Source organism: Dendropsophus ebraccatus, chromosome 13 (assembly GCF_027789765.1).
Source record: "Dendropsophus ebraccatus isolate aDenEbr1 chromosome 13, aDenEbr1.pat, whole genome shotgun sequence".
NCBI lineage: Eukaryota > Metazoa > Chordata > Amphibia > Anura > Hylidae > Dendropsophus > Dendropsophus ebraccatus.
In genome coordinates, this window is record NC_091466.1 from 19,576,706 (window position 1) to 19,588,508 (window position 11,803).

An 11,803-nucleotide genomic window follows, 5' to 3' on the forward strand; every position below is an offset into this window, starting at 1 on the left:
AACCTGCCGAGGTTCGGGTTAGTACGAACCTGAACTCTCGGCAATGATTCCCGCCGTCTGCCCGCTCCGTGCAGCAGGTGGATACAGCCAGAGGACCGCCTGGAAAACTGGGATACAGCCATAGCCATAGGCTGTATCCCAGTTTTCCAGGCGGTCCTCCGGCTGTATCCACCCTCTCCACGGAGGTGGAAGACAGCGGGAATCATTGCCGTGAGTTCAGGTTCGTATGTAATTGGGATAGATGTATGACTATACATAGCATCTTTACATTCACCTAATATTGCTTTCCCAATTCTATCGGCTAGGGCTGTGCTGCTCTACCAGGGGCTCAGAAGCCACATGGGGTTCTTGACGTCCCTACATGAGGTTCTCTTGCTCTGTTCTAGCTGTAGATGATGCGATCCATTAGCATTACTATAATTGTATGCTGAGATCAGAACCAAGTCATTAATTGGCCATGGGTTAAAGGGTATTATGGCCATTTATATATTTTTTTTAGATATTCCTGGGGTAGCATAGAAAAAAATAAACAGCCTATTCTCTGTTAAATTCTGTCTTGTCTATAAGTCTCCCACTGAACTTTCTAGTCACTTCTTCCAACAGACTCCACTAGGCGATGACAGCCTGCATACCCTATCAGTGGCCACGGTGCTGTGATACTTCAGTAAGTGAATGGCTGAGCGGCTGTCACTGCCGAGATGTCTCTGAAGTATCAGCCAGAACGTTCAGTGTAGGGCCTGTTCATGTGACTGGAGGACCCCAACGGGGATCATGGTAGGTGAGAATAGGCTGCTTATTATTTGCTATGTTCTCCCAAAATGAATTCCCAGAGTACCCTTTCAAAATGTATCTTCCCTTTTAACCTTGACAACTCCATGTGACGGATTTACTAAGACTGACGTCTCATGTGTCACAAAAAGTGACTTTTTGGAAACTTTATTATTTATTTTGTGCAAAATGTTATTACTTTTTACCGGGTCGGTGTTAGACGCAGCCAAGATAATCTCATCCCATGTGTTATAAACTCATTTGCAACCTACAAAAATGTCATCTCATTTCATCTGATCCAATTCTCTAACTAGATATCTGTGACACAGTAATATTTCTCCTACACTGTATATACAGGGACTTACTAACTCTTCTCTCCTACTTTTATGCACTTTTGTTGGCTTTACGTTTCTTATGCGGAAATCACTAGAGAGAAGCCAAGTCAGTGTCTTCATAATGTATAGTGATCTATAGAAGCTAGGATATGATCTTTTGTTTTTAAGAGTTGACGAGTGTGGTCAATATAGAAGAAACAATAGACCTATGTAGGGAGTGTCATAAAGAAAACCACTTCACATGTCACAGTCACTGCAATTTTTAAAGAATACAGAGAAGAACAAATATCAATAATAGCACAAATAACACTAGTAGAGATCTTACCATATTCACCGACGCCAGGAACAGAATTCTGTGAAAGAGACATTTATAATCAATAGTAACATTTCAGTAAACGTGGAACAGACACAGATCTATATAGAAAATGCTTTTTAAAAGTATATTGTATATATTGAGTAAAAAAATTAAAAAGAGAAGATAATCTAATCTGACTATAAGTCTGCTATCTTACCTGTAATGGTGGAAGCACAGGGACACTTGTCACAGGTCCCAATGCAAAGAGTAGTAGGGCAAGGAGGTGCATCTTCTCCCCCATGTTGTAGAGATATTTGTAGAATATTGGAAGGATTGGCTGCTTTCCTAGTTGAGTGATAACCTTAATGTGAGAGAAGCCTTATATACCTGTAACTGATACAAATCCATCCAATCACAAAGCAGAAATAATAAGATCTGTAATGGGCAAAAGAAAAGCCTGGGGCAGATATATCATTATCTTTATATGTGACCTCATGGTGACGACAATGGAGATGTTCTGCAATTAATTTAATAATTCTAGTAACTTCTCGTGATGTACTGATGTCCCTTTCTAGGTTATATTAAAATGTATACATTTGCTCCAAGCACAAAATGTCTGATTTGTTATGGAAAGATGTCCTTTACACTTTCTGGATAAATTTGGTAATTTTTGCTTCATTAAAGAAAAACAAATCTCACTTCTACTTTAGAAGAACAAAGAAATAAATACTTCGAATAGAATTAACTTCAGATTTTTATGTCTGACAACTGATTTAATAACCTCTCCTTAACTTATATTCCCAGCACAACCTTTCTTTGACTCTTATGCAGCTAATAGAATGATGATTTCTTTATGACACTTCTCTATTTTATTTAACACTCAATAGTGCGATATTCCTGCAAGTTCATAATTATAATAAATAATATTTATAATAATAATAAGTCCTGGAAGTCCTGGGAGCAGGACGGAACGCGTGGGACATCATTGGGCCATAGTTACTGGTTACTTGCCTCTCCCCCCCCCCCCCCGTCCTTCACCACATTTTGTCTTGATCTCTTGTACCCTATCTCATCTAGGTGTTGCATGGTTGTTTTATGTTCTTTTGTGCTTGTCATATAACTTTTCATTATCATTTTTGATTTGATCCATCTTTCATGCATTCGCACTTTATTTGTACATATATGTGTTCATCTGACATCGATTCTTCTGTGGTGATTAGGGACTTACATATTGTTGTTGGATGGGGTTTGAGACTTTTACCTGGAGTATATTGTTCTCCACTATTGGCCCTGAGTACATGATTACAATCATGGTCTCTTGTTCTGTTTTTTAAGTGTTTTTAACCTTTTTCAAGTGTTTTCCCTTTATATTTCATGATTTGTTAAATAAAGATATTTTCATTCTCAATACTGGTGTGCCATTGCCCCTGTTGCATACTTACTAGTGTTTTGTTTTCAGTATTTTGTGTGGTATGCGGGCTCTGTGCACCCACTTTTCTTATTGTTATTTACATGTGCTTTGAGTATTTAGAGCAGTGCATCTCCAGCTTTTGTTTTTCAATTAGACCAAAAAAGTTTGTTTGCATGGAACAGTTTTCATCTCCCTTATCTGAATTGTAGTTATATACCAAATAATCTTTACTAGAGTAGCCGAAATTTTGTTTTCCGCAAGGTTCGTTAATTTCCGGTCAAAATTGTTAAGATTCGCAAATCGAATTCTAATGTATTTCAATAAAACAGCCAAACTATAGTAGCTAAAATATTGGGACTATTTTTAAATGATGAATTTGTTAGGACAGCAGTTGACCTTGGTGGAACAGCGGCATAAAATATATAAACTTTCTAGTAACACGTTGCAATCCCCCTTCAAGAACCCTTTCACCTCCCCTTGTGTGTCACCCTTTGTATCCCCATTTAGTTTAAGTGGCACCATAAGTGCCAATTTCATTTTGATTTCAAATTATTTTTTTACTTTATTTTGATGTAGCTGTAGAGTGACCCAGCGTGAGCTGCAGTCTGGTAACAATTCAACTGCCGGGCCATCATCCTTACCAGCCTTCAGGAACAACAGGCTTGGGTGAAAGTTGCAGATCCCAGTAAGACCCAGTGGTCAGGCGAATACTTGCCAGGCTGGTATTGTGGAGAAGATCCTTCAAAGTTGCAGCTCCACAGCAGTCAGTAGTAAAACCTGGAGCCAGCAGTCATCAGAAGGGTCATGACAAAGCGGTGGGCGGTCAGGAGAGCAAGGGAGGGGCAGACTACGTCAAAAGTATGGAATTGTACCACATGCCACTGGAGGAAAAGAGATTAGGAGAAGAAAACTTTGTCCAAAACTGTGATGGTTACGTCATAGACCCCACAAGGAATCTGGTTCCCCAGATGTCGTCATCCTCATCAGGGGATGGAGATGTATTTGTTCCACCAAGCCAACCTCAGGTCCCATCCACAGCTTGTGGTTTCAAAGGCAAAAGGGGGAGGGGTTCAGCATCAGCTAGTCACCAGACTGGTGTTCAGAAGTGCACAGGTTCTTGAGGGGCTCAAGAATAGTCTAGCAGGCTACAAAGAAGCGGCCACTGCGATCAGTAGCGTGGTAGTTTTTCTTTGTTGCTGTAAAAGTCCACAGTGCTATCTGTTGCATCTGTGACCATAAAGTGCCATTTTTCTTTTCCCAGAAATCAATAGTACAGGCGATTTTAAGAAACTTTGTATTTGGGTTAGGCAAATATGCCATTATCTTCACTCAAAAAGACTTTTCCCAGGTCCCCCACTCCCTCCTCTTTTCCATTCACTGCTGATTATCAGGAAATCATGTTTTGTTGCATCAGACATGCCCCTGTCTGTTCTATGGAGAGGGGAGGGGGAGGAGGGAGATTAGTCGCCAGCAGAGAGCAGAGAACAAAGAATTACACCGCAGGAGCTATGTGAAAGCCTCTATTCAGAGGTCAGACAGGTTAGTACTGACTTAAGAGGAGATAGCCCAGTGATGTAGCTGTAAATTAACTTTTTATTGCCCTGTTTCTCCATAGAGCACAATGAAGACAGGTGGCAGAGCTTCAAACTGATTTTTCATGATAAAAATGCATTTGTCGGCTAATAAACCCAATTACAAAGTTTCTTAAAATCGCCTGTACTATTGACTTCTGCAAAACAAATAAATAAATAAACAACAGGTAAACATCTATGCAGCAGCACATGGAACACCACCCTATTGCCTGGAAGAACTTTAGCCTCCCGCTCATAATGGGAGTCTATGAGAGGCGCCTTAGGCTGTCCTGCTTTTGCACAGCCTGATTGAATGCAGCCATAATGGGCAGGAATCCTATAATGTTATAGCTCTGTGATGCTATAACTCATTCAAACTATTCTGAGATTGGTTTTCTCATAAAATATTGTACATTGCCACATTTAAAAATTTTTGAATAATTCTATTTTAATTCAAATTCAATGACAATATTTGTCTATTTTTTAATTCAATTTTTTAAGGAGTATGACCACTGGTTATGTAAGGAGCTTGCTCACTTCATTAACCCCCTCAAGACAGAGCCCTTTGATGCACAAAAGTCCGGGTCAGATACATGCAAGGTTCCTCCCTGCCTTCTAAGAGCCATAGCGCTTTTATTTTTCCACCTACAGGGCTGGTTGGGGTGTCATTTTTTTGCGCCATGATCTCTAGTTTTTTTTAAGTCATATTGGTGTAACAAAAAAATGTTGATTACTTTTTATTAATTTTTTTCTGATATATAATTTAATAAAATCAGCAATTCTGGTGTGTTTTTTTGCCCGTTTGCGTTGTTCTACCCAAGATGGCGGCCGGGGTCGACAGTAATCTGGTGAGTATACTGTACCACACTTCCGGGTTGGGGGACACGGGTAAGGGGGCCATTAACTTACATAACACACATTACAAAGTTCTATAACTTTGTAATGTGTGTTATTTAGTGAATAATTTCTAAAACGCCACACTACCCCTTTAAGGACCGAGGCTAATTTTATGAATATGACCTGTGTCACTTTTTTCATTAATAACTTGGGAGTGCTTTTACCTATCCACCTGATTCTGAGAATTTTTTTCTCGTGACATATGGTACTTTACACTTCTGGTAAATTGAAGATGATATGTATAACGAATCTTTATGAAAAAGCCAGAATAGCGTGAAAAATTGAAAAAAATTGAATTTTTCCAACTTTGAAACTTTTCTGCTTGTACAGAAAATGGTTCTTCCACGTAAATAAATATTAAATAGCATTAGCAATATGTCTTCTTTATGTTGGCAGCATTTATTAAACTTTCTTTCTTTTTTTTTTGACATTAGAAAGCTTAAAACGTTAGCAGCAATTTTCCAGATTTTCACTAAAATTTCAAACTCAGATTTTTTGTGGACCTGTTCAGATTTAAAGCATATTTGAGGGGACTATATGTTAGAAATCCCCCACAAAGCACACCATTTCAGAAACTGCACCCCCCAACTCTGCAAAAGCACATCCAGAAAGCTTTTTTTAACCCTTTAGGGGAGTCACAGAAATAAAGGTAAGTGTGTAAGAAAATTGAACATTTTAATTTTATGTGCAGAGATTTTATTGTAATCCAATATCTTTTATAATTATAAACCTATTACCAGAGAAATGCACCCCAATATTTATTGCCCTGTTTCTGCAGTTTATAGAAATACCCCATGTGTGGCCCTAATACGCTATTTGACGCAACCACAAGCCTCAGATATAAAGAAGCGCCAAGTGAATTTTAACGCCTCCGTTATATTTGGTCATTTCTGACTGTACCACTTCAGGATGGCAGAGGCTCGTGGGTGCCAAAACATAAAAAACACCCCTAAAGGGACACCATCTATAAAACTAAACCCCTTGAGGAATTTAACAAGGGGTGCAGTGAGCATTTGGACCCCAAAGGTGTTTCACGGATTTTGAGAACAATGAGACGTGAAAAAGGAAAAAAAATTTTTCACTAAACCGTTTTTCTAGCCTTCAATTTTTAATTTTTACAAGGGGATAAAAGGAAAAAAAAACACAAAACATGTAGCGCAGTTTCTCCCGAGTACGGAAATACCCCACATGTGGACATAAAGTGCCAAGCGAGTGCAGGACGAGCCAACAAAGGGATGCTGGATTTCACTGGAGTGGATTGGATTTCAACGGCAATGTCGCATTTACAAAGCCTTTGAGCTACCAAAACAGTAGAAACCTCCCACAAGTGACCCCATTATGGAAACTACACCCCTCAAGGAATCTAACAAGGGGTGCAGTGAGCATATGGATGTCACTGGTGACTGGCAGAAATGTGGAACATTGTGCCCGTCATCCAGGGGTCCATATCCTCACTGCACTCCTTGTTAGATTCCATGAGGGGTGCAGTTTCCAGAATGTGGTCACTTGTGGGGGGGTTTCCACTGTCTTGGCAACACAGAGACTTTTTTAAAGCGACATGGCATTCATCATCCATTCTAGCCAAATCCAGCCTCCAAAATCCAAATGGCGCTCCTTCCCTTTGGAGGCTTGCCCTGCACCCACATGGCGCTTTATGTCCACATGGGGGGTATTTTTGAAGTCGGGGGAAATTGCTCTACACATTTTTTGTGGTCTTTTATCTTTAAACCCCTTGTGAAAATGAAAAATTCAAGTCTAGACCAACAATATAGTGTAAAAAAGGTAATATTTCATTTTCACGCCACATTGTTCCACATTTGTGCCCGTCACCTGTGGGGTCCATATGCTCACTGCACCCCTTGTTACATTCCTTGTGGGGTGTAGTTTCCATAATGGGGCCACTTGTGGGGGGTTTCAACTGTCTTGGCAACATAGGGGGATTTTTAAATGCAACATGGTCCTCAAAATCCATTCTAGCCAAATCCAGCCAAATGAAATTTTTGACTTTCACGTCACATTGTTCCACATTTGTGCCTGTCACCAGTGGGGTCCATATGCTTACTGCACCCCTTGTTAGGTTCCTTAAGGGGTGTAGTTTCCAGAATGCGGTCACTTGTGGGAGGTTTCTACTGTTTTGGTAGCACAAGGGCTTTGTAAATACAACATTGCCCTTAAAATCCCTGTGAAATCCAGCTTCCAAACACCCTTTGATGGCTCGTCCTTCCCCCGCTTGGCACTTTACAGTATATCCACATGTGGGGTATTTCCGTACTCGGGAGAAACAGCGCTACACGTTTTGTGTTTTTTTTTGGCTGGCTGTTGATGCAGCGGAAATGGAAAAAGAAGAGCAGGGATTGCTGGCTATAAATTGGAGCACGTACAAATTTGCGCCACCATCAAATTTATAAGGTCATCAGAGAAATAGAGTTTGAAAAAGTCTATTTCTCTGATGCCTGTGGGGTTAATTTGGATTCCTGCTCGTGCTACAAAGCCAGGAATCTGGGCCTCATAATTTTGGGGGGGCTGGGGTCCAGGTGGGGTCACCTATCTGGGGGGCGGGATGGGGTAACCTGTTTTGGGGGCAAGATGGGATGACTTGTCTGGCGGGCGGGGGCGAGGTGGGAAGGCGTGTCTGGGGGGGCAGGGGGAGTGGTGGGATGACGTGTCTGGGGGCAGCACAGGCGTCCTCCTTGGACGCCGACGTAGATATTCATCATTACTAGATCATGATGATGATAATGATGATAAAGATGAATGGAGGATAAATCCTCACTGGCTGTTTCGGTGTCAGAGGCAATAAGAACGTATGCCTCCTCCACCGAAAACACCCTGTGGGCCATTTTTAAATGGGGATTAGTATATGGGGTATGTAAATGTGTAGTGTAGTGTAAAACTTTATTTCATGTAGGAGTTGCTGATAAATGCCGCACCTATGTGCGGTACTTAGCAGACAGTGGCGGTAGGGAAAAAAACCCTATGCCAAAAAAGAGGAGCTGCTGATCAGCGGCACACTAACATGTGATGCTGATCAGCACTTAGCGGCGATGGGGCTCATAAAAACAAAAGTGAAAAAAAAAAAAAACTGAAAAAAGCCCTCTTCCTACCCTAAGGCTACTGATCAGTGTATAATATACACTGATGAGCCACTAGGGGGCAGTAGAGCGAAGCTGCCAAAGATTGCCGAAGATAGATGACGGGGGAGCCCGAAGAGCGGCGATCGTGGGGGAGGCATAGGCACTATCCTTTGGGGGGACACTAATTTCTTTCCAGGTCACCGGGTCACGGATAGCTGAATTTAGCTGCTATTGGCTGATCTGAATTGATCAGCCAATAGCAGCGATCGTCAACACGGGGGGCCTGCTATACATTATAGCAGGCCATTTTCCTCCATCGCTGTGTGTGTACATACAGCGATCGGGGAAACCGCAGGCATAAATGTACACCAGTTTTCATTAAGGCACGGGCTGCAGTGGCGTACTATTTGGAAATAAGCAGAGTACTCCCCGTTAACAATACTGGTCATTGGGCCAGAGTACAATAGCTTAGCCCAGGCTAAGAACTCCGGGATGATCTTCATCTCCTTCATAGTATGCCACAGGAAACCCCACTCCATGTCAAAGCCTTGGAAATGTTATCAAAAAGTGATCGCCCGGGGACAAAACTCATCTGCTCCGGGCCAACCAAATCCCTAACCACTCCTGCGTGCCAACACCTTGGCTATTAATTTATAATCAGTTTGAAACAGGGATATCAGGTGGTAGGATTCAACAAAAAGGGGGTCCTTAACCTTCTTCGAAATGAGATCGATGTTAGCCTGCCGCATAGATTCGGGAGCTATTTCTACTTTAAGGATTCATTAAGTACTTCAACTAAACAAGGAAACAAAACATCCCCAAACTCATGGTATATATATCAAATGGGATCCCATCCGAGCCCGGAGCAGACGAGCCAGGGGATCAGCTAAGAGCCTCCCGCAGCTCCTCCACCCTTATCTTTCTCCCTAAGCACCGTGCCCGTTCCTGAGAAACTCTAGGTAGATTACACTTTACAAAGAAGGCATCATAATCGTGATCTCTTAAAGAGACTTCCGATTTATACAATTAACTGTAAAATTCCAGGATACATTTGCTGATGCCCTCCCTTCCATAGATCATACCCTACTGCCTGTCTTGCAAGGCCGTTACATAGGAGCTACCTCCTTGGGCCTTTACAATACTAGACAACAACCGCCCTAGTTTCCATGCTGCAAAAAAACTTTTTTGACCACCAAAGAAGCACTTATGTTGCACTTTACCATAAAGGAAGTCTGAATACTTATCTTGGGCTCGCCTGATCTTTTGAGCTGAACCATCAGATCGAGATCTCTTAAAGGGGTTGTCCAGCATTTGTTTTTCTTTCAAATCAACTGGTTTCAGAAAGTCAAATAGATTTGTAATTTACTTCTATTTAAAAATCTCAAGTCTTCCCATACTTATAAGCTGCTATATATCCTGCAGGAAGTGTTGTTTATTTACATTCAGAAACAGTGCTCTCTACTGACATCTCTGGCGGAGTCAGGAACTGTCCAGAGCAGCAGCAAGTCCCCATAGAAAACCTCTCCTGCTCTGGACAGTTCCTGACTCCGCCAGAGATGTCAGTAGAGAGCACTGTTTCTGAATGTAAATAAACAACACTTCCTGCATGATATATAGTAGCTTATAAGTATGGGAAGACTTGAGATTTTTAAATAGAAGCAAATTACAAATCTATTTAACTTTCTGATACCAGTTGATTTAAAAGAAAACATTTTTTTGCTGGACAACCCCTTTAAATTCTTCCTCTGCCTCATGTACCTCTGCCCTCAACTTATCTTCTTGTTCCCTAAATCATTTTTTCTTATTGGACACTTCCTTTTTTAATAAACCTCGCAAAAAGGCCTTAAGGGCATCCGATACATAATGGATAGCAGTGGAACCTCTATTGATCTCCCAAAACTGAATTCATTATATATCTTATCTTTACTATCTAAGATTGTAAGCCAGTGGGGGTTAAATCTAAAGGGCCACCAGGCCTATACTCTTCCCCTTCAACACAAACTCGAAGGGAGACTGGGGAGTGGTCTGAGAGGCCGCGTGTCTCATAGGTCATCTTCTTAATCCAGTTTAAGGCAGGGGCATTACAGACAGCATAATCAATCCGAGAGGCGGTTTTGTGAGTGGAACTATAGCAGGAAAAGGCCGCTTTATCTCCATATAAACATCAAATGCTGCCACTCTTAGTTCTATCTCCAGTTCCCCTCAGGTTCCAAAACAAGATATTAGAACTCATCTAAGGAGGGAAAAAAAAAAAAAGGAACACCACAAGGAACACCACCGCTCTCCCCAAACCACCCTCCCCCCTCTCTTTCCCCTACATGCCCAAAGTAGACCAATAAGAACCAGTTAAGACTCTTAATTAGATGCAAATCCCTTCCAACGCCCTCCTCCCCCCCCCCCCACACACACACCGCTCCTACCCCCTGGACCATGGGACCAATTACTAAATTCCTTCTTTTTCCAGCCATTGAGCCTTTGTAAGTAACTCTGAGCTTGGTAGTAAAAATCAAGGCAAAGGGGATCCCTGCCTGAAACAACTTCTTTTTGATTTCTCTAAAAGATAGTCTCCTCCTTTGCGTATCTCTAGAGAAATCCAGATACGACCACCGTTTTACAAGATGTTGCCTTTAGTCCTTGCAAGCTTTAAGATGGTATCACAGTCCTTAGATAACAAAACTTTCATGAGCATAGTTTGTGGGGCGCTACTTGGGGGAAGGGGTTTAAATGGTACCTGGTGAGCCCTCTCCAGACCAAATAGTGGGGATAAATTGTCCTTGCCAAAAGCTTCCAGTATCCATTTTTCACAAAAATCAGGGCATCATTGGACTCAGATCCTTCTGGAAAACCCAGAATTCGGATATTAGCACACCTGGAACGGTCTTCCAGTTCCACTATTTTATTTTGTGATTCAAGGATCAGCTTCCCATGATCTTTTACTTGAGCTTTAAGAGCTCCCAGTTCCCTCTCCAGAGATTGCACAGTGTCCACAATCGTACCCACCCTCTCTCTCATCTTGTTCATGTCATTTCTGATATACGCAATATCGGAGGACAGAACTCTAACTGTAACAGTCAAATCTGCGATAACTGTTTGGAGCATGTTTTGCCCTTTGAAAGAATGGTACTGTAACGCCTGGAGTAGTGGATCCACTGGACCGTCACCAGCGATGGCACTAACCTCACCAGGGAGCGGCGTCTAAGGGGCCGCTGGTTTTCACCAGAGCCCGCCGCAAGGCGGGATGGACTTGCTGCGGCAGGCGACCCCCAGGTCGCTACCCCTGGCTTGGTTGCTAGTGACGGCAGGCGAGGCGTGGCAGGAGCAGTAGGCAGGAGATGGTGCTGGCAGAGGTCTGTAGGCGTAACCGCAGGTGACAGGCTGAACTCAGGAGCAATGAAGTGACAGGGGAGCAGGAACCAGGAACAAGGACTAGGGACCAGGTAGCGGATAGGAAT

The 11,803-nt window shown here is 42.2% G+C and overlaps 1 protein-coding gene across 1 annotated transcript in view; it reads right to left on the minus strand.

Moving 5' to 3' along the window:
* LOC138770453 (embryonic protein UVS.2-like) overlaps nucleotides 1-11,450 on the minus strand; it is a 61,821-nt gene extending 50,371 nt beyond the window's left edge. The window contains exons 1-3 of the mRNA XM_069949554.1: nucleotides 11,130-11,450; nucleotides 1,616-1,759; nucleotides 1,429-1,456 (exon numbers count right to left, since the gene is read on the minus strand). Coding sequence (XP_069805655.1) covers nucleotides 1,429-1,456; nucleotides 1,616-1,759; nucleotides 11,130-11,450 — 493 coding nt within the window. The remainder of the gene's footprint in view (nucleotides 1-1,428; nucleotides 1,457-1,615; nucleotides 1,760-11,129) is intronic.
* Between the last annotated feature and the right edge of the window lie 353 nt (nucleotides 11,451-11,803).